Source organism: Lepidothrix coronata, unplaced genomic scaffold (assembly GCF_001604755.1).
Source record: "Lepidothrix coronata isolate B3197 unplaced genomic scaffold, Lepidothrix_coronata-1.0 Scaffold0, whole genome shotgun sequence".
In the NCBI taxonomy this organism is placed as follows: Eukaryota; Metazoa; Chordata; class Aves; order Passeriformes; family Pipridae; genus Lepidothrix; species Lepidothrix coronata.
Genome location: NW_016690180.1, coordinates 6,003,722 through 6,026,564, shown reverse-complemented (window position 1 = coordinate 6,026,564; position 22,843 = coordinate 6,003,722). Strand labels below are relative to the sequence as shown.

General features: G+C 36.2%; 2 protein-coding genes and 1 long non-coding RNA gene across 18 annotated transcripts in view; 2 read left to right on the top strand and 1 right to left on the bottom strand.

Moving 5' to 3' along the window:
• Positions 1-11,058, top strand: part of EXOC1 (exocyst complex component 1) — a 28,792-nt gene extending 17,734 nt beyond the window's left edge. For 6 of the 10 annotated variants that reach the window (XM_017822477.1, XM_017822819.1, XM_017822399.1 and 3 more), the window contains 9 exons: positions 1,301-1,345; positions 2,452-2,615; positions 4,172-4,282; positions 4,758-4,834; positions 5,368-5,596; positions 6,646-6,829; positions 7,998-8,197; positions 9,396-9,590; positions 10,390-11,058. In XM_017822477.1, coding sequence (XP_017677966.1) covers positions 1,301-1,345; positions 2,452-2,615; positions 4,172-4,282; positions 4,758-4,834; positions 5,368-5,596; positions 6,646-6,829; positions 7,998-8,197; positions 9,396-9,590; positions 10,390-10,542 — 1,358 coding nt within the window. In that variant the 3' untranslated portion in view covers positions 10,543-11,058. The remainder of the gene's footprint in view (positions 1-1,300; positions 1,346-2,451; positions 2,616-4,171; positions 4,283-4,757; positions 4,835-5,367; positions 5,597-6,645; positions 6,830-7,997; positions 8,198-9,395; positions 9,591-10,389) is intronic. The other 4 variants (XM_017822991.1, XM_017822726.1, XM_017822898.1 and 1 more) reach the window with 1 other exon arrangement.
• Positions 87-12,007, bottom strand: LOC108501319. Its single transcript, XR_001876165.1, has 3 exons — positions 11,729-12,007; positions 3,222-3,386; positions 87-651 (listed from the first exon to the last, which is right to left on the bottom strand). It is a non-coding gene; the product is annotated as an uncharacterized LOC108501319 (long non-coding RNA).
• Positions 12,008-12,080: 73 nt separating this feature from the next.
• CEP135 (centrosomal protein 135) overlaps positions 12,081-22,843 on the top strand; it is a 36,397-nt gene continuing 25,634 nt past the window's right edge. For 2 of the 7 annotated variants that reach the window (XM_017821996.1, XM_017821682.1), the window contains exons 1-6: positions 12,082-12,190; positions 17,979-18,146; positions 19,272-19,462; positions 19,965-20,132; positions 21,513-21,654; positions 22,057-22,141. In XM_017821996.1, coding sequence (XP_017677485.1) covers positions 18,034-18,146; positions 19,272-19,462; positions 19,965-20,132; positions 21,513-21,654; positions 22,057-22,141 — 699 coding nt within the window. In that variant the 5' untranslated portion in view covers positions 12,082-12,190; positions 17,979-18,033. Of the gene's footprint in view, positions 12,191-12,254; positions 12,328-16,255; positions 16,442-17,978; positions 18,147-19,271; positions 19,463-19,964; positions 20,133-21,512; positions 21,655-22,056; positions 22,142-22,843 lie in introns of those variants that run through there. The other 5 variants (XM_017822124.1, XM_017821914.1, XM_017821765.1 and 2 more) reach the window with 4 other exon arrangements.

Here is a 22,843-nt window from a genome sequence, read left to right as displayed (position 1 = left end):
TGAGCATTCACACTTGTCTTAAGTAGTGTTTTTTTTCTTTTTTTTTTTCTTTTTCTGATGAAGCCAAGACTTTGATACTTAAATACCATAAAGTCAATGTTGGAAAGAGTGCTACTACTGTCATAGGTTTATGCGGTGTAGCTTCTCAAAAGCCACTGAGGCTCCCCTGATTGTCTGGGGCCTGATCTTTGCCTGTAGTTCTTCACATTCTAAGTCCCATGCGTTTGGAAATTGAGGACAGTGAAGAAGTGGGGCCAATGCATGACAGTTGCATACGCCAAAATATATCATGCCTAAAACGTTTTTATTCAAAACCTGCCAAAACCCCCAAGATCTAAAAACTAGGCTGGAATTAAATTTCAATTTGATGTTACAATTATCAGTAGTGTTGCCTTCTTGAGAACATCTGGTATTTAAGACATGTTTGTGGCATTTAGAAGTATCTACTCATTCTATTACAGTAGGTTCTGCTTGCCTGCTCCATTTTTGGGGGCTTGTAGCATCCATCCTCATCAAGATCTTTAATACCACATATTGCTTTTAGCGTATGTATGCAAATACCTTTTACTGGTTAGGGATTCTCTATTTTTCTACAAATGCCCATTTACTCTAAATTTCACATTGAAGTCCACTTGAGGAAGCTGTTTTATTCTGAAAAAAAATAAAAAAAAAAAAGCTTTAGAAATTTTTTTACTATATATTTATTATTTTCATCCTCTCCAAATTTGCAGTCATCAGTTTTTGGTGCAGCATAAATACAAAAGATGTATTCTCTATGTAAACATCCTGATTTGCAAACAGAAAAGGGTAGCCATGAATGATTTTGTAGCATTGGTATATGTTTTTTTTTAAATTAAAATGCTGGACAATATCTCTGACTCAGTAAAAAATTACATAAGTGCATTTTAATTTCTTCAAGTCTATTATTGATATGATGATTTATCTTGGAAACTGAGTCTTTTGCAGTATTAATTCTGACAAATAAAGCCCTAATTTAATGGACTTCTCAGTTTGGGAGAACTTGAATACACGTTACCAAAAATGTTCTTTGAACACGCTGTATAAGAAAAAGCAAATTTTAATACCTACAAACTTACTTTATTTTCCATGTAGCTTAGATACTGAATTTCTAGAATAGTACCTCTCCAACTAAATGTGTTTGCAATGTAGTTACTTGCTGCTTATAGTTCTCCGCATGTTTCTTTCCAGTTAGAGCTTAACTTGCATCTTGTGCATGGTTTGTGCAAACTGCATTTTAACTTGTCTTTGTCTTTGATGCTTGCAACCTAATCCATCCCAGCTACACTGCCTCGAAAAGAAAGTGCTGTCAAACAGGAAACTGAGAGTGAGTATAACTAGTTGCATTAGTTGGTATTGTCAATGCATGTGTGTCGATGTTACGATGTAGTGCTGCATCATGGAGAATCTGCCTAACACTGAAGTACTCTAGAATGAAATGAGCATTAGCAGAATCATTGATTTTGCAAGGCAAAAATGAAGCACAACTATAATGTCCCAACATAGAAGTTGAAAAGGTTTGCAGGTAAAGGCAATATCTTCTGTTTTCCCCATGCTACTAGTAAAAATATGTTTGTGCCTGAGAGCTTGTCATAGTTTTCTAACTCTTCCAGTAAGCTGAGGTGGCAACTTAGATTTATAGACTTTGTCTTGTGACTAGATACCAACATAGCAGTTAAATGAAACTTGCAGGGTTGCTTTTAAGTTTCTTTGTGGTTTAGATGTGAGAAGTTTACGTGGCAGCCAGATATTGATAATTTCTTGGTCTTTTTTGTTACTAGCTTTCTCTGTCCTCATCCAACATTTCTGAGAATTCTAGAAAAAAAAAACCATGTTCCTCATCTAGGAGAAGGCCCAACAATATCAGGAAGAAATGACTGAATATTAATTATGATCAAAAGGAGAGGAGACCATTAGAACTAGAATTACTGTGGAGCTGTAGATCCAGCAAAATAGCTAGAACAAACCGTGTAGATAAAGGATGTTAACAGCAGAAGAGATCAAGTTCAAGATGAAAAAGTGCCTGTGTGTACATAAAGCTTTTTAATTTTTTCCCTCCTGGGCATCATTTCTTCTGCTTGCAGCAGCCTTTGCCCAGAGTACATTCACAAAGATCATCACTTTCAAGTTTTCAAGGAGAATATCTATCCCAGTGTTCCTGTATTTCAGTTTCATTCCTTTTATACTTTTTTCCATAGTTTACAATGAGAGGTTATACAGCTATGTTATACTTTGAAAACTGTTGAATTATTTCATTTACCTTGTAACAAGGAAACAATGTCTATAGCAAAAGCATTTTTAGCTTAGATAAAAATTGAGTTGTTTGATTTTAATATAGGACTATTGTATTGATCTCATATGTTCTGTAATGAACCTGTTCTTCAGTATTTTATTCTGCCTTTGCTTCTTCTTCATAGTGTCTTTATTTCACAGGTCTTCATGGAAGTTCTGGAAAACTGACTGGGTCTACTTCTAGTCTAAATAAACTCTCTGTTCAGAGTTCAGGAAACCGTAGGTCTCAATCATCCTCACTGTTAGACATGGGAAACATGTCTGCCTCTGACCTTGATGTGGCTGACAGAACAAAATTTGATAAGGTAAAGCCAAAGTATTGTATAGAATTCCTGCTTAGTTTTGTATTAGAAGCATCTTACATATCCTTCTTGTATAGTTTAAAAATCTGTACTGTTTAAATCTTAAAACCTGCCAATTTCAAAGTCTGTATGCACCATACATCTAATAAAGGCAGTTTCTAAGAAATATGTAGGCCAGAGTATTATTCTTTGGTTATAAGATTCTTTAAAGTTCCTTTATATGCTATGTGTGATCTTTAAAGAATATCAAGCATAAAACAAATGGTCTATTAAGTTTAAGCCAAGTACACATTTTTAAGCAAATAGGAATTGAGATGGATTCTCCAGCTGATATTATTTTTCTCAGTACAGATATTCATGTGTTCTGTCACATTTTGCCAGTATGTAAGCAAAAGTGAAAGATATGAAAGCATAAACTTATTTTAGCCAGGACTTTGAGCATGGCCCTAAAATTTTATTTATTCTTGTTTCACATCAGTTATCATCAGTTTTCAGCTTTAACAATGGCACTAAGTGACTATTGGAGTGTCCTCATCTTGTTTTAAAACCTGCTGTCCTCAGCATCTGTTGATTTCCCCCCCCCAAACCTTTAAAAGTGACAATACTCACTATTTCTTGCGGAATTAACTCCTCAGCGGAAGGAAAAGGAGCAGTTATCAGTGAGAGATAAAAATATTTTTCTTCTTCTCTATTGAATTGTTTGATGGAGATGAGTTTTCTTCTGACCTCTTCAAATCCTTGCTCAATCTTTTTCTGGGAGGAAATACTATATGCCTGAAACAATATTAACTGTTAAGTTATTACAAACCTGTAGCAGCAACTTGTCTAGAATTAAAAAGATAGCTTGGTAAAACAGCTTTATGCAAGTATTGTGCTATTATTTTCAACTTGGGATTTGTATCTCGCACCCATTTGGGATATGTGAGTGTGACTAATATATACAAAATTGTAAGCTATTGAGCTGATCTACTAGGTTGTTTTATTTTTTCCTATGGGAATTTCCATCAGTATGGATTTCTTTGTGGTGAGATTAGTTATGTAAGGTATTGCCTGTCTTGTTCGCTAAATACTTGCAGAGAAAATTCTGCATTGTGTAAAGATGACAGATTAAAAATTATTGCCAAAATAGTGTTTTGTTTAAGTCTAAAAATTGTGATGCATACTTGAGTACAAAACCTACTTGTTGCTTTCTGTAGCAGGTATAAAGAAACATTTTCTGCTTTTCCTACAGAGCAGTTATCTTCTACATATACAGTTGACCTGTTTTTCTTCCCTAAGGCTTTAAATTTTGCCTCAGACTGTGTCTAGAAAACTTACAGTTGTGGAAAAACATAGGTTATTCTTTTCTTACCAGTGTTACATGCATGAGAAGGGACTATATTGAAGATGCATCTATACTTTCAAAGATAGAAGTTCAAGCTGTTTCCATTTCTGTTAAGTAGTAATAAGCCTTCTAAAGCTTAGTGAAGTTAGAAAGTATACGCAACAAACAGTTAAAATTGGTATTGCTAACTGTTCGTAGTATTTGGTGTATTGATAAAATATTTGGCTTTCTTTAGATTTTTGAGCAAGTATTAAGTGAACTAGAGCCTCTGTGTCTGGCAGAACAGGACTTCATTAGTAAATTTTTCAAACTACAACAACATCAGAGCACGTCGGGAACAACAACGGTATGGCTTACATTCTCTGTCATTGAAGTAAAAAATACTGACCAGGCCTCATTAGAGAAATTCGAAATAAATAAATTTGAAATTTATCTGGCAGTTATGTGATCTAGGTGATCAATAATGTGTTTTTCTCCATGATCTGGCAGGATCCTTATTTTTGGCTGACCATAACAAAATCTGTGAAAGAAGGACTGACAGGTTTCTTTGCCATGGCTTTATCTCCTCGTAAGATCACAATAGACACTTGACCATGCTATGCAGGAAGACAATAGGGAGTAATTGGGGATAGTGTTGTATTTGGTGGAAGGTGACCAGAAAACACCAGAACCTTGCAAACTGCTATATTTTCTACTCAGGAGGCGGGGTGATGGAGTATGGAGCTGCTAATCATGTTGGTTTTATCAGATATACTTATTGCTTAGATATAGAATTGGAGACAGAATTTATTTTTGTTTACATACATTCCTTGTTCTTACAGAATGAAGTGGAGGAAATGGATGGCGTAGCTTTATCTCGTTCGTACACTTCTGGTGTTCCACAAACTATATCATCTGAGTATGTGCTGCTGTTGTTTATTATTGATTCTTAATTCTTAAGCCTACTTTTGAATTTATTTGGCATATAAAACTTTTCTCTGTAATCAGAAATTGTTCCCTTTTAGTGGAAGTGAACAGTGAAATCTTAATTTTTAGCTACAAGACATTGAGTGTGTCACTAAATAGAAAATTTTTGTATATGGGATGGGTGTTTCTGTCTATAGTGGTATAAAAAAGATGCTTAATTCTCTTAGTTTGCAAAGTGAAAGTAGGCTCTGTTATATGGAAAATGGGCTTAGCAAAGTTCTGAGAGTGTGTGGCAGCTTTCACAGAGAAAATACTTTTTGGAATATTTTATACCTGTGACTGTTGACTTTTACTGTGTGGCATTGACATTTCTTCCTTAGCAGCCTTCTGAAAATCATGAGACTTGTTGAATGAAAAAGAGACTACTATATCCAATAAATATATCCTAAAAATGTTATCAAAGAACATGTAATATAGCCTAGTAAACTGTCAGAGTAATATTTTTCTCTTATACATTTTTAATAGGAAGGACATGATCCGACAAATGATGACAAAAATATTTCGTTGTATTGAACCTGAGCTGAATAACCTTATAGCGCTGGGGGACAAGATTGATAGCTTTAATTCCCTTTATATGTTAGTTAAGATGAGTCATCATGTATGGACAGCACAAAATGTGGACCCAGCGTCCTTTCTCAGCACAACACTTGGAAATGTTTTGGTGACTGTCAAAAGGAACTTTGATAAGTGCATTGTAAGTTTTTAGTTATTCTGATTAAGCTAACTATAATATTATAGGAAGCCCAGTCCTATCCACTTTGATTTTGCATTTCTTTATAGTTAAATTTTTGCGTTAAATTTGAAGAGAAAATTAGTAACTTTATTGCTCTTCTGCTGGCTAAGCCTTCAAAAAAGATAAACTAATTGGTGGTTGTGTTTCTTTTTCCTCTCCATTCCAGTTTTCTTCAGTAAGTAGCTACTTGTAACAAATAAGACCACTTATTCACTTCTGTGAGTTGGTTGACGTTTTTAGTTTTTGTTTGTATTTATACTCCCACTGAGATTACCGAAGTCCATTAAGTAAACTGTAGCTCTCTGCCTTCTTTACTTGCAGAAGCAAAAGATCGTGGATTTATGAGGGTGTGAGGTTCTTTGGCACTATGAGCAGTGGCAGCCGCTACTGCCAGAATACAACTATGAAATTATATGAAACTATGAAGTTATATGAAATATGGCAAGTTTAGTGAAAATATAGTTGCTGGCATAATTTTCTTCTTAATTTTCATCAATGTAATTTGACTCTAGGCCAACATAATATGACTAACCATTCTTGATCAGTTTAATGCTTAAAATATTTTGAAGATTTTTTTAAAATTAGACTCAAAAATAATATTTTAATGGAAGACTAAAGAAACTTTTGCAGCAAAAAGAATTGTTAGCTTGGCTGAATCAGAAAAATGAAGTTCCTTGTTGGATTATTGAATGAAAATTGTTAATTGCTTCTGGTGCACAAGTTTGGGGTTTTTTCATTGGGTTTTTTTTCTTAACAGTAAGTAAACAAAGGAGAATAAAAGCCCGTCTTCCTTTTTTCTTTGCAATTATTTTACTTAACAAACGTTTAAGGGTAAAAAGGCAGAAAGACTGAGTATTAGTCTTTCTATTCAATTATATATTAATTGAAAGGTAAAATTATTTCTGTTTGGATAAATGTCAGTTTTCAGTATATCTGCAATTTTTTTAATAGTTGTTACCTTCTCTTGTCTTATTTTATTGTTTAACATCTGTTCTTCTTTTAAATTTAAGAGTAATCAAATGAAGCAGATGGACGAAGTAAAAATCTCAAAGAAGAGTAAAGTTGGGATCCTTCCATTTGTTGCTGAGTTTGAAGAGTTTGCTGCCCTCGCTGAATCGATTTTCAAAAATGCAGAACGACGAGGAGATCTAGATAAAGCCTACACAAAACTTATTAGAGCTGTTTTTGTCAGTGGTAGGTCTTCTGAGGTTTTCATAGCTACTAATATAATTGTTTCCTCCTATTTATATATCATTTTGCTCCAATTAACAGGTGATTTTTTTAAGACTGTCTGTTGCAAGCCATGTGACCGATATTATGGCTGAAATTTTGCTTGTATCTCTTACTGGTAGGTGACCAAGTGTAATCCTTTTGATTGCAATATACTTTTTAAGAGAGAACTGCAGATATTTCCTTTTGTATATACCTGTAATCTCGAGTTATAAGAGAGGGAAGTGGTTATGACTCTGGAGAGGAAGAGGAGATGGCAGCAACACAGCATGCTCAATGTGAAGTAGCTTCCTGTTTGGTTTTTTTTTCCCTGTAGAAAATTCTATGGGAGTATATGGCAGTAGCAGACTTTTCCTAGTTGGCAATTCAGTGTTCTGACTGAAGTGAATCATTACTGATACTCTGGTAGTTTCGGCAAAGGATTAACGGATGAACAGGCACAGAGACTTAATTGCACTCTTGGTGGAAGCCATCCTCTTTTCAGCCTGCTTTTAGGTGCAGTAAGGGAGTGATAGGTAGAATTTCTTTTGCCTGCCTGTTGTTTTGTTTGGTTTTGGGGTCGTTTGTTTTTGTTTTTTTTTTTAGGAATGGGAGAGAAAAGATCTAGGATTATCTATTTTTATTATTAAACTTAGGGACTGACAGTAATTTTGAACATAATACTAATAAGCAAAAATTGAAAGACTAAGAAGTATATTTAAAAAAGCCCCACTATCTTATCAAAGGTTTTTGTCCTACTGAAGATGGGAATTGATTTTTCTTTGATTTTTCTTAAATAATTCTGTCATGTAAAACTTATTAGGGATACTGAAAGCTTGCTTATAAGCCTCCACAGAGTGTGGGTTGTTTCTCACTTCTGTAAATGAGACCATACATAGGCACTATTTTGTATCTTGTGACTTGCCATACAAATTTCATGATCTCAGAGCCTGTATTTATCTGTTACTTCTTATGAAGGCTGTCAGATAACTGTTCTATTTAGTGGCAGTTCTGGCGATTACTCATACAAATGTTTATCAATTACATGAAATCCAAAACTTCTTTTTTGACAGTATTATAGTTACTGGTTATGTTTTTTTGAATTTGGTTGTCCTTTAGGTATTTTAAGTATTTTGCTAACTGTTTCTTTCAGTTGAGAAAGTAGCTAACGAAAGCCAGAAAACACCCAGAGATGTGGTCATGATGGAGAACTTCCATCATATTTTTGCAACACTTTCGCGCTTGAAAATTTCTTGTCTGGAGGCTGAGAAAAAAGAAGCCAAACAAAAATACACTGATCATCTTCAGTCTTATGTAATCTATTCACTTGGACAGCCTCTTGAAAAATTAAATGTAAGTATATTTGCGTATACATTTAAATGGTACAGAATAGTTTTGAATGTTTAGTTTGCATTATTTGATCTCTTTATCACTGCATCTATCATAACCTCTTATTTTATTATTTTGGACTTGAGCATGTCTGGCAAGAGTACTTGACTCATGAGGGTAGCAGTCTTGGATGAAAATAAGCAAATTTTTCATGGCAATTAATAGTACTGACTAAACATCAGTATTTTAAGCAAACGGTTTTGAAGAAGGAAAAAATGAGGAGAAAAGTAATCTGGAGCTTTAGGATCATTTTATTTACCTCAACTGCAGAGAAAATTACTGTAGTTTCTGAATTATTCAACAATAAGAAGAGTTCTAGGAAAGCTCTATATGTGTGAAGTGTTAGTGAGTGGTGACTTAGGTTCAGACTCAGTCCTGCCTACTGAATGTCTTCCACTGTTCTTTGCTTTTTGAGGCATCCATTTTGTGTGTGTGAGAGAGAGAGAGAGAGAGAGAAAAAAGAGAGCGAGCCACCTTGAAGCCGAACATCATCCCTGCCCCCTCCTCCAACCCTACTTTTTGTTGTTGAGAATGAAGTTATATACTATGGTTTCATCAGGTTTGACCTGTTCAGCAATAACAAAACATTGTTATCAGCCGTTTTAGCCACAAATCCAAAACCAGCACCATATGGGCTGCTATAAAGACAGTTAACTCTGTCCTGGCCCAGACCCAATGCACTTTTGTGGCTCTACCTGCATGCTCATAGAAATACTTCTCTCCATTTGTATTATGTTGAGCCAACTGGTCAACAGCAGTGAGAAGTGAGGGCAATTGTGAACAGCTATGCTGTTGTGTAATTATGGTTTAAGTAGAGATGCTCAGGTGCTTAGTGAGTTTATCTGAAAGATCCAGTATTTTCCCAGGCTATGAGCTCATTAATTGAGGATTTTGAGGGTGATTATTAGTTAAAGGTTGCAAAGAAAAGCTTGATTCCTTCTAGAAATGATTGATTTCAGTTTTATGCTAGTACTTGGAGCACTCTATTGTTGGCTGTGTTTTGTTTATAGCTTAGCATTACTTCATGCCCAATTAAAAAACAAAAATGGGGGTAACACAGCAGTCATTAAGCAGAATCAAGGCTTAACTGCATATATCCTTGTCAAATTAAGTTAATTAGTTTAGGTTTGTAGTAGTCATTAATACTGTTATTTGTTGTTAGCATTTTTTTGAAGGCGTTGAAGCTCGTGTGGCACAAGGTATACGAGAAGAGGAAGTAAGTTACCAGCTGGCTTTCAATAAACAGGAGCTTCGTAAAGTTATAAAGGAATATCCTGGTAAGGAAGTGAAGAAGGGATTGGATAATCTCTACAAGAAGGTAGATAAACATCTCTGTGAAGAAGAAAACTTACTTCAGGTAAACTAACCATAATCATGACTTAAAAACCTTATAATGTTTACACAGAGGATTTTTATTATTGCCTAAACATATGTATTCTATGAGAATGTTCAGCATAACTCTGAAAAAAAACATGAATTCTGAGTCGAGGTTTTTAGGGTATTTTTATAATTCTGTTTGTTTATCGTGGATTTGAAATGTGGTGGTAAAGTTCATAAAGAAAATTCCTCTATGATTCCCTAGCTGACCATTAAGAGGTGATCTCTGTTCTGCAAAATATACTGGAAGTAGAGAGAACTAGACTGAAATGCACTGTTAACCTGATGCGAAATTTAGTTGGTGCACTACAGCAGAACAGACTTGCAATTACATCTTTTCTGATAGTTGCATTATCTGATGTTTTTGTTATACTCTGCAAATTTCTCACTGGAGTAAATGATAAATAGATTTACAAGTTAGAGTTGTTTAAACAGCTGTTTAAAATCTGAAACGTGAATTACAGCACAGTTCTGGTTCAGGGTGTTTTCTTGAAACACAAAAGCAATACTTCTTTTAGGAAAACTTTCTCATCTTTACTATTTTCTGCTTTGCACCTTTGGTAGGAGTCATGTAAACATTACAGATCTTAAACTTAAAGGGTGAAAAACATCAATCTTTTTATGTAATGCAGCAACTCCATTTATGGAACTTTGTCAGCAAGCTTTAACTGGCAAATGACACCTGAACTGAGAATGAATTAATGAGCCAATGTTTAGTAGTTCACATATGTAGCGTATTGTGCCAGTTGACTTTTCCTAAAGTTTGCTTTCTTTGGCAGGTTGTGTGGCATTCCATGCAAGATGAGTTTATACGACAATACAAGCACTTTGAAGGGCTGATAGCTCGCTGCTATCCTGGATCAGGAATTACTATGGAATTCACTATACAAGATATTTTAGACTACTGCTCCAGTATTGCACAGTCTCATTAAGTTCTCAAAAGGGAAAGAGAAGCTAGCAAAATAGGTGCCTGTGTATAAGGGATTCAAACACTATAAATGCTATTTGTTTTAAAAGGTGGATTTCCAATCGTATGTGTAGTTAACTGCCATATCTGTTGAGTTACACTCTGCTTCAAATGTCTTTCAGGGCAAAATGAAACGGGATTTGTTTTTCTTCTACTGGGCTGAAGTACTGTTTGAAAGCATTAATTCTGTGAAACACTTTGGATACAGTTTTTTCTTTCCCCTAATATTGAGATACTTTTATTTAAAATTCCTCCTCTTGCTAGAAGCAGTAAGCACTACCTTCTTAGTATGCAAAAAGGATACTACTGTTTTCACTAATATTTTGGAAATTATGTAAGCATTGAAGACTATCAAATATTTTCCTTGTTCTAGGAAGTGTTGATGTGGAACTTTATGCAGTGGAAGACTGAATTTGTTTTCTGAGTTGTAATGTGACTGCGGCTATTATTCCTAATTAAACTATGTTCATCATATTCTTTATTTCTGTGGAGTGTTATTTCAAAAACGTGAAAACAGAGTTAATGCCATTGTTTTGTCTCTGGCCATTGAAGTAGATTTGCTCCATTTCTCCATGTGTTGTTTTTCTTCCTTTTAGCATCAGTATACTCCCACCTCATGTAAGCTTCATCCTCCTGGAGCTTCAGCTGCCAGGGACTCAGGACATAGGTTTTCTGTACATCTTGATGAAAGTGCTAAGTTGTTGGACAGAGATGAGGTGTATACAGAATAGAAACAGGTACAATAAAAGAAAACATGCAGACAGAGGTAAGATGATTTTGAGATGCAGATGCAAGAATATGCATGAATGAGTATGAATGAGAAAGTTTTTTTTCTTCTGAGTTTTGTAACAAACATGCTACGTGACAACTCAGGAACATTGAGGCATTTGGATTTCATAGAATGGTTTGGTTTGTAAAGGACCTTAAGATCATCTAGTTCCAACCCCCTGTCATGGGCAGGAACACCTTTCACCAGACCAAGATGGTCAGAGTTCCATCCAACCCGGACTTGGAACACTTCCACGGATAGGGCATCCACTTTTCTAGGCAACCTGTTCCAGTGTCTCACCGCCCTCACAGTAAAGAACTTCTTCCTAATATCTAATCTAACCTACCCAGTTTGAAGCCACTACCGTGTGCCCTAGCAGTACCTGCCCATATTAAAAGTCCCTCTCCATCTGTCTCGTAGGCTCCCGGAGCCGGGCTGTCGGCACGGGCCGGTCCCTCGAGTCAGGGTTTTACCGAAGAGCTGCGAGCTCTGCAGCGCCCCCCTCTCCCAACGCCGCCCCCCGGTGTCTCCGGGCGCAAGGAAAGAAGGAAACGTTCCACCCCCCGCGCGAGGGCTGCTGGGCGTGCAGGGAAGGGAAGGGGCGGGCAGGGAAGGGAAGGGAAGGGAAGGAGCGGGCAGGGAAGGGGCGGGAAGGAGCGGGCAGGGAAGGGAAGGAGCGGGCAGGGAAGGGGCGGGCGGTTGGCGGGGCAGGCGCGTCCCCGCCGTTGCTGAGGGGACGGGGCGGAAGCGGCCGCTGCTCCGCGCGCCATTTTCAAAGGTTTTCAAACGCCGAGACATCGCGGCCTCTGGGCAGCGGCTCGCGCTGGGAGTGCCTGGTTTCGGGGTAAGTGTGGTTCGGCCGGCCCGGAGGGAGGGCGGGAAAGGTTGCGTAAACCTGTTTAAAAGGGGACTGACCGCGCCTTTGTAGGTACAGGTTGGGGTTGCTGAAAGGTCTGCAAAGCTTCCAGTTTGAGGAGACAGGTGATGAGCGGGCACCTAATCGATAGGTTTTTCGTCTGCTGTAGTGTGAGCTTACGGGATTTGGTGACAGGCTGCCCAGGGAGGTCATGGAGTCTCCCTGTCTGGAGACATTCCCAACCCACCGGGACGCGTTCCTGTGTCACCTGCTCCAGGTGACCCTGCCTTGGCAGAGGGGGTGGACCAGATGATCTTCAGAGGTCCCTTCCAGCCCTAACGATTCTATGGTTCTGTGACTCTCTAGGGAAAAAATCTGTTTTTCTAGAGCAAGAGTTGTCTTTCCATTGGCTAAGTACTGGCACTTCACAGCAGACGTGCTGTACGGATATCTAGTCAGAAATGAATTACCAGCAAATCCACTTGGAAGCAGACTTTCCTAAAACAAGCGCTGGCTCATTGGGTGTATCTTGAACAGATGTTGCAGCAGCAGCTTGTCTCAGCACAGCCCTCAGCGCCCATGGACTATCTAGAGCCACCTGTTAAAGCATTGTTGTATTCAAATGGTTGGTCCACTGGGTTCCTTTTGCACCTCGGTGAAAGCAGAACTAGCTCTTTTTAGTGGGATGAGCTACGTGACCAGTAATTACAGGACAGGAGCACATTATAAACCTATTTAACGTAAACGCAAAAAAAAGAAAAAGCCTTTAACATAGAAGTCCTATTGAATGAAAAATGCATTTTAGTCTTTCCCAAAACTGAAAATGGAAACTCTCATTCATAATTGTCTTTGGTGTTAATGTTACAGACTCAATGAAAAAAAATGATTTCATAGCATATAAATTTATCCGTAGTAATTTCTTTGTGTTCCATTGTTAGTGATGTAGTTTAGTATTCCACATAGCTCACTGACCGTATTATTTCTTCCACAGCAAAATACACCTTTGCTCTGCTTTTTTCATTATTACATTTTCTTATTGATAACACAGATATTGCATCAACAACAGTTCTTAACCTATACTCACCATGAATTTTGCTGTTCTCAGGCTGAAAGGAGGGATTCAATGTGCTAAACCTTTTCTGTTTTGCATTCTACCTGTAATGGTTAGTCTAATACCTGTGATTATTACTTCTTTCACACAATGTTAGGCAAATTGATTCACTACTGAAAGCCCAAAACAACTGGATTTAAGATTCCATTATTGCCTTTCTTTCATGTCAGGGTTCAATTTCAGACGTTGGTGACTTAGAACAATAGGGAACAGTTCACAGGTGCTAACTGTGTCTATTTCATAAACATGTAGGCTTTCCAAAGACTGCTCACAACCATCCAGGTATGTCATAAAATGAAGCATGGGAATGCTGTCACCTTTAGCAGTCTTTGTGAGCAAAGGGGGAACAGAAAATGAGGCTATTGGCTCTGAATATCTCTTCAGTGAACAACTGAAAGATGCACTCATTTAGACATATTAATAAATCCTAGCTGGAAATGTCTGATTTAAACTACCATTTAATTTGCCCTTTTCTGCTTTTCATCTAAAATGGAAATTACATTTTCTTCACAACAGCAGTAAATTACATGAAATATTTAGACAATGAATGATGCGAACTAGTTATGCAGATCATGGGAAATACTGAAGTTGTTAAGAGTGCTTTCCAGTACTTTGCAAGTTTACAAACATCTAGTAAGTTCAATTTACCTTTCATCCTGACTCAATTGTGAGTTACTAGGATATTAAGTTTCTTTATATAACAGCATATTCTGGATTGAGTTGACTCGGTGAGAATTATGTAGAAAGCGTGGATTTCCAATAAACCTTTTGGAGACAGTTCTTAACCAAAGGCTTTTAAGAAAGCAGGTCTCTTTCAAAATGGAGAAAAAAAACTAGTGGTTAAAAAAAAGTGTAGAAAGTACTACCTCACAGTGAACATGCAGGAGATTGTCTGCTGTTTAACACTGACTACTGATGTGAAAGAATGGGTTAAACAGAAAGGGATAAAATTTGCTCATTATATGGACGTGTTAAGTGCAGTCCAAGGGGTGCAGAAGAGTTTTGGTGGCCTGAGTAATAAAGTGGCAGGTAAGGAACAACGTTAATGAAGGCAAAGCGATGCACATCATGGTCTTTAATGTAGCAGTAACCACTCAGAGAAATGTTAGTATCACCTTGAATACATCTAATCAGTACCTAAGAGCAATCAGAAAAACCAATGTCCTGGTTTCAACTGTGATAGAGTTAATTTTCTTTCTAGTAGTGTTGTTTCGGATTCAGTATGAGAATAATGTTGATAGCACACTGATGTTTTGGTTGTTGCTAAGTAGTGCTTACTCTAAGCAAAGGTCTTCTCAGTGCCAGTGAGGAGGTACACAAAAAGCTGCAAGGGAGCATAGCTGGGACAGCTGATCTGAGCTGGCCAAAGGGATATTCCATACCATACAACATCATGCCTAGTATATAAACGGAGGGGGTTACTTGGAAGCGGGGCTGATCGCGGCTCAGGGACGGGCTGGGCATTGGTCATCAGGTGGTGAGCAATTGTACTGTGCATCTCTTGGGTTTTATCAATCTCTCTCCCTTTCCTTTTTATATCAATTATTATTATAAGTGGGACTACTAGTATGATTATTTTACTTAGTTTGGATTGTTAAACAGTTCCTATCACAGTCCCCAAATTTTATTTTTTTCTCCCTGATTCTCCTCCCCATCCCTGTGTAAGTAGGGGGAGTAAGCAAGCAACTGTGTGGAACTTAATTGCCATCTGGGGTTAAGCCATGACAAGCGCTGATCAGTAAAATTAAAGAATGGGTTAAACAGTCTCTAAGTGTCAGTAGCTGCTCAGGGAGATGTATCACTGTGAGTGCATCTAATTGATGCTTTAGATGAAGGCTGCAGCAAAGAATCTTTATGGCTGCTCAGAGGAAGGTCTATCAGGTACTATTATAATGATTTCAGTTCAACTTTAGGCCCATCAAATCCCTGCATTATAGACTTAGAGAAAGAGAATGTGTGTAGGCGCAAGATTTAACTCATGTTTCTGAGGTTTTTATACTCCTGCTGTGGCAACTGTCAGAGATATGGGATACTGGGTCAGACAGGTCTTGGATCCAACTGAATCAGTACAGCAGTTCACATATTAATTTTATATTTCTAGGAAAACAAATTTTCCTGATGGAGAAGTTACTACTTTTTGATGTCATAGTAAGACTAGTGATAGACTAAGTTTAGGATGTGAGATTTACGTTATGGTCTGTAATGACAGAGGTCTGGAATTACTGAAACATGATTTCTTTCCAACAAAGCGTGTACAACAATTATTGTCTTTGAAGACTTTAATATCTGCGTTAAGCTCTCTGAAATAACAACCCCCAATTCTTCTTATTTTCATTCCTGGACACCTTTGGGACCTATACATCTATTAATTTCCTGGGCTTATTGAGGGTCAGATGTGACTCTAGGGAATGTAAGATAATACCCTTTCCTGTTTGATTCCGGTGGCAATAATGAGTTGAATTAAAAATTTCAGTCTTTAGGAAGGAGATGGATTCCACCAGAAAGCTGTTGGTACCTCCCAGTATTAGAGCGTGTTTAGGTAACACCACCTTAAGTGCCCATTGCAGTGATTTAGCAAGATTCTGTATGTACTTCCTAGCCACAGTTTCTGGAGTGCTAACATCTGTCCATTTATTTTTCTCCGCAGTTACTGCAGAAAGATTTTATTCCTGTGCAAGCTGTGATGCAGTTTTCTTCTTGATGTTTCTTTTGTAAAACTGTCTCGATGTGATTAGTAAAAAAAACTTTGCTCTTTCTAAAGCACAAGCTTTTAAACGAAATCTGATTAACAATTTTAAAGTAATTTAATCTTTTTAACTGATACAGTTCTTCTTAAGGAGAAGATTGGCTTAGGAGTTATCTGTTTACTCTTGCAGTAGTGTAAGATGTATTCCTGAGCCTAAATCTAGACACAGTGACAATCACTGTTTTCCTGAATTCAGTACAGAATCCTCAACATTAATGCAGAAATACGAAGATCTTGTTGCTTTTAGCTTTAATCTTTGGCTTCCAGAGGAGTACAAAGAGCATTAACTGCACATCAGGACATTATTTTCCGCTTAGTGCACTGACAGTTACCGTTTAGTGGACAGAAGTGTGGCGCTGCCTCCTCCAACCATCCCACTACGGTATGTAAGGGGTTGTTCTTCCTGCCATTGCTTAGTTAATATCTCAACATCCTGAACCTCTTCAAGCAAATACTTTTGGTAGCACCTGGAACAGATGCTGTGGTTATAAGACTGGTGATTTTTTCTCATCATGGAGCAGTACCTGGCAAGGTACTGCAACAGACTTGTTGCTAGAGTTGTAGTGTTTTAATACAATGAGATTAAATTTTTCCAGCCTTCGACATTAGAGAAACTTGTATGTTTTCTCATTTTATTATAAATAAATAATTATATTTGCATATATTTCTTTAATATATTTCTTTAAATCTAAGGGATTGTGAAAGAGCATGATTTGGATGATATCTATATTCTGTCCCTTTTATATGAGATGCAAACAACACTTCCTCGGATTGGTAGTTTGTCTGCTGGGGTCTTTGCAGCCAGTAGGTTAATACTGAAACTTCTAAAGAAGTGAGAGGGAAAATGTTTTACAAAAGTAACTATTTTTCAAAGATATTTCTAACTATTGAAGAGAAGTTTTTATGTATGTAAGAGTTAATATGCACACAGGTAACCCCAGGTACTAAGCCATAGCTATGGTATTAAGGAAAAGTTTATTCTGAAGTCAAAAATCCTGTGTTATCTCTACACAGGAATCCTACTTTTCAAACAGACAGGTAGAGAGATATATACAGTGCTATTCATGGGAAAGAAGCTTCTCCCATGCTGGGCCTTTCCCAGTAGCAAAAACATCCTTGAGTGAAAATTCTTTTATCCTCCTCAAGTAAATCTTCCGCATATCATTTTTTGGTCCCTACAACATATTAAGAAACATCAACTTTAGTATTTGATTTTTTTTCTCATTTCGTGTCTAAATCCAGAGGAACCTAACCATGTAAAAGTTCTTCTTCCCTCAAATGTACATGGCAAAACCAAGATTATCATCTGGATTCAGATATAGTAGTGCTGCTCCAAACCCTTTCAGATCAGTTTAGTAATGAAAAGATAACTAATTAGTCAATTGGAAAAAACCAACCCTCTGATCCTTGAACTGTATATTCTAGAAAATGATGCAGGTAGAACTACACCAGTGGTTTCTTTTCTTCCCTGTTTTTCGTCATAGAAAATAAATGTTCAAAGTTAATCTGTCTTTAACATTGTACACATTTTATGCAATTTTACAAATGGTTGGCACAAGTTAAGTACTGACTGGTAAACTCTGAAAGTAAGATTTATATATGAAAGAAAAAAATACATAGGTTTTTGGAGAATTATCTATCAGTTTGCATTGTGGAAGATACAACGATGACCATGATTCAAAAGAGTCAGAATCAAACAAGAAAACTAACTGCCAAGGCAAATATTTCATTTTAAAGAAATATGTAAATATGTTTAAAACCTTTTAGTTGCTCCATGATCCTCATTTGGTTTACTTAAGTTTTAAGGACATGCTTAGGCACTGTATTTTCTACACAAAAAAATGCTTTTTTCCATAAATTTTTTTTTCTGTATTATTCCTTTTTTAAGGACTAATGCTGTAACCAACAATCTTTTGCAGGTGTCCCATTTTTCTTGACTGTGACAAAAGCTGCTGCTTTGGAGGTGTGTTTACAATGAGTACAAATGCAGAGCGAAGGTTCACTAATCTCAGGAAACGTCTAGATCAGCTGGGCTATCGGCAACCATTGGGAGTGGAGAGTTTGCCCTTGGTGGAAAAGCTTTTTAGGTATTCAAAAGGAAATTAATTAAAAAAAATAGTAATCATGTAGTAGGTATTGTTGACTTTTGACATAAGGAAGAATGCTTAGTCTGAAGATCACTTTCTGTCAGTGTTATTTCAGAGCTAACATTAAGTTCCTGTGTATGATGAAGTCAAATGTGTTTGCTTAAGTGATGAGAACATCTTAAGATTTAATTTAATCCAATTTCTATGGTCTAGGAAAATTCAACTTTTCTAACCTCATAAGAGAGCAAAAAATAGTCACTGTTGATATGTGCTTAAAGGACACACTCTTATAACTGGTTGTATAAAAAATAGTCTGTTATCTGATCTGTGACTTCAAACATTCACATCTCTGTTTACTAATATCTCATTTAGAGAACTTTAAATTTGCTATCTCTGCACTTTTTACAGGACAGATAACAGAAGAAAAACAAATTTTCAGATGACATTCTTAATATATCTGCCATTTCATGGCTTCAGTATGATTATGAACATAGTAATTTCCACACTAATCCAGTTATATTTGGCTATACATGCAAATGTAGCTATTCTGGTTCTGTTGCTCTCTAGCATGTAATACAGATGGAAGAACCATAGGGACACGGGTGTGGAGTAGTCTGCCTTCAACATAAAGTCTTATTCTGGTGTCTAGAAGATAGTTTTACTTTCTCCATGTCTAGCTTTGTTACTATTTTCACAAAAATGTTTATAGTTTATGTACCACTAATCTCTCTTATGGTACTTCTGATCCCCATATAAGTACCAGTGACCTTCTGTGGTAAGTGGTGCTAGAACTTGTGAAGTGCTTGGGGGAAAAAATCATCTTGCCAAATGTCACTTTATGTAGAAAAGAGAGTATATTGAATTATCAGATCTAAACTCCTGATATGCTTTCTAACTGTCTTTATTTTTTGTATTTGTCCTGCCTTTTCCTATTTACTTTTTTTTTTTAAACAAATGATTCCTGTCTTTCAGTTTCTCTTACATGAATATTCTGATTCTTTGTTTGAACCCATTTCTTCCCCCTCTTGGGGAAAGGGTTCTGTTTCTCAGGTCATAATAAACATTTGCATCTGCAGTATAAAGGCTGATAACATTGCTAACACATCTGATGCTCCTTTATTCCAGTGACTTAGTTCATACAGCTGAGAGCTTGCGCAGTGCAAAGTTATCTACTGGAAAAACTGAAAAAGAATACAGCAATTATGATACTATTTTGGAACCTTATAAAACAGAAAATGCCAAACTTACCAGGGAAAATAATGAACTACATTTAGAAATGCTAAAACTGAAAGAGCGGTCTGATCGTCATGTTAAAGGTAATATAAAAATTATGATACTTTTTTTAATTCTTCCATGCCAAAATAGAATTGTGGCCAAATCCTTGATCTTCAGATTCATTTATCTGCACTTATAAGTGAGTGGGAGTGGTCATTGAGTTTGGTGCCTTTAATGAACTAAGGCTTATGCTCAAACATTTATTTTGCAGTTAAAAAGCTTCTGAGGTCCTGCAAATCATTGTTCGAATCAAACATGAGAATGTTAGAAATTGTAACATATACTTTCATACATTGAATTGATACTTTTTAATTTAAAATTAAATACTCCTGTTAAATGTGTCTTTATTCCGCAGTAAGGGTTTATTTGCAAAAAATGTAAAAATATATATTTTTGTGTGTAAATATATACACATATGTATGCGTATTTGATAATTTCATGCTATGGAAAAAGAAGATAAGATTTTCTTTATGCCTGTTCTGGTGCGACTAGGAAAAGTAATAGTGAATAAGAGGGATAATACTGCTTTTCTCTCCCTTGAAGACTTGAAAGCCTCCTTAAGGAGGGCTGAACATGGAACTTCTGACTTGAAATTTCTGAATAACCAATATATACATAAAATTAAAATGTTGGAAAAAGAGAACAAAGCCAAGACTGAAAAAATTCAGCAGCTTCAGGAGAAGAATCTGCAAGCAGTGGTGCAAACACCTGGTGAGTGTAAATAATCACAGATATTTTAACATTTCTCTGGGCTTTTTTGGATCTGCAGAACATAATATTTTCTTCCTCTAGTAAGAGAAGTTATTGCAGTAAAATATCCGATAGAACAACATTATCTGTTAAAATGTTTGGCTCTGAATTCAGTCATTTCTCTGTATGAAGTTTCATTAGGTCATCACTTGTGTTAGGGACAAATTTATGCAAACTTAGATTCGGTAGAAGACTATGAAGTTAAAACGTGACTGGAAAGCACTATTAATTAACAGCTTTTTTTTTTTTTATTGCTGCACCTAATTTAGTCAGGGGCAGGTTGTTGACACTTGAATATTTTTGACAGGTAATTGATGTTGTGAAAGTGACTAATTGAGATTTTTGTAACAAAAATCTAAAAATACCAAGATGCAAAATACATCTACAAATATTCCAACCCTCTGAAAGCTTACAGTATTTAAAGGGTCTTTTGTTAGCTTAAAATGTTCTGGCTGTTACTTTCAGCTTAATTTCTTTGTAGGGTTTCCTTTTTTTTAAAATTTTTTCAAACTGAGTGAAATAGAATTATTTTGTGAAATTTTGAAATTGTCTTTCCTTTCTAAGTCGTTGAATAAGTAGTTTTGGCATCTGATAAAAGTTAATAGATTATTAGGTAAAATTAAAATTTCTCTTTATTTTTCCACACCTTTCTGCACTTCATGTCCTCTGTTTCAAAGATGACATGTTACACCTTGGTCTGTCTTCCTGCATACTTGCTCCTTGGTCACCAGTCCTCTGGGATTTTTCTTTGCTACATCATCTATATGTTCTTATTTAATAATTTGTTGAAGAGTAATTGTTTCATCTGGAAATGGTACTGTGTTTTGCTTTTTTTAAAATATAATGTTACCATGCAATCAAAGAACAAAGTCTGCTCGATATGCTTATGATATTCACTGAAATGACAATAGAATAGAAAGAATAAAAACATTACCAAGCAATGCTTGGTAATGAGGTCAGTTCAGTCATGAAATAGTTGTTAAATACGGGAGGAAAAAACATCTTTTATGATGTTTTAGCTTTCTTCATAAGCTAAATCACTAACAGATTCAACAAGTTTGAACTGTAAATCATTTAGGGTCTTGAACAGTGGGGAAAATTACTTATACTGAACTTTGTGTGTTTCCTAATTATAAAGGTAAAGTTTAAAACTGATATAAACCTGCAAGAATGGTGTTGTCTAAAATGTGTAAATTTTATCAAATTATTACAGAAAGATTAAAATGGTGAAATGTGCGTGTTCAGAAGCAGTACAATAAATAGGAAGAATAAATTTGTATTAAAGAAGATGATTCTCATGCTTTAACTCCAAGTAATAAGCCTTTGGGTCTGGGCTTTCAGGAGGCAGAAAAAGAAGCATTCCCTTCAGGCGTCAACGCATGCAGATAGACCAGCTTGTCCCCCCGTCAGGCGTTAGTGCCTACCCAGTTCCTCAACCAGAGGACCCTTATATTGCAGACCTTCTTCAAGTGGCTGATAATCGGTAAAGAACTTTTTCATTTTGAAGTATAGGTGTACCTTTGATTCTCACTGTCTTGCTCTTTTTAATTGATGATAAATCAGTCTTCCCCAAGTTGAGTCTGTGTTGCTCAGGACATGAACTGGTAGATTATTTCCCTGTCTTTATCTTGACCCATGAGCTTTTTCATCTTTCCTGTCCTGTTGAGGAATGGAAGTGAGAGAGTTGGGTGGGGGTCTGGCAGCCAGACAAGGTCACACTGCTACAATATCTCAAACAACAGTCCTTGCATTAGTATTTTGTATGAACAAAACTATTTCTTTGTGAAATGTTTGAGTTCAGGAGCAAAGAGAAAATTCTTATATTGAATTGTGTACATACAATTCTCCCATGAATTCACATAAACAATATATTGCTACATTTCAGAATTCATGAACTTCAGTCAGAAGTAACAGAACTACAAGAAAAACTGGAGATATCTGAATGTGGAATGAAAAATTATAGCAAACAAGTATGTTTATATAATCATTATTTTTGTTGTTGATGTTAGTATCAGTACTATTATCTGTCTGTAGAAGGCATGGCAATGTAGAAGGCATGTTTTAAAAACCTTGTTGGGAAGGCACTGTAGGGCTTGTAAAATACAATTATTCTAACTTGCCGATGTTGAGCCGTTTCTCTCCTCCGCTTTTGAAGACAGCAACAATGACAAAATACTTGCCCAGTGGTTTTGCTGATATATTTTGTGTATTAAAATTACATTAAATAAGCTAAACTTGACAATCATAGATAGAAGTTTTGTATGGTTTTTTTTAGTGCATAAGTGTTAACTTCTCCAAAATAGTAATTTGACCTACAGATATCTTCGAATGATTTTTTTCACTGCTTGGACTGAATATATTTTTAAAATTTTTAATAGTTAATTTATGAACAGCAGATTTTACATATTTTAATTAAAGTGGACTGATAAGATGTGTACAATCTTAAAGTGATGGAATTGCATAAAATGTACATATGTTATGTCTTTCAATATCTGGGGATTTGTGGACACCATCCCCTTTTTTTTTCCTTCACATCTTGGTTTTCTCATTCTAGTATTTCTTTTTTTCAGTGACTGGAATAGTCACTAAGTTAGCTTATTTAAAAGATTTTTCCCTAAATTTAAGGGCTAGTCTCAGACATTTATATTGCAACATTCATTAACTTCACTTTA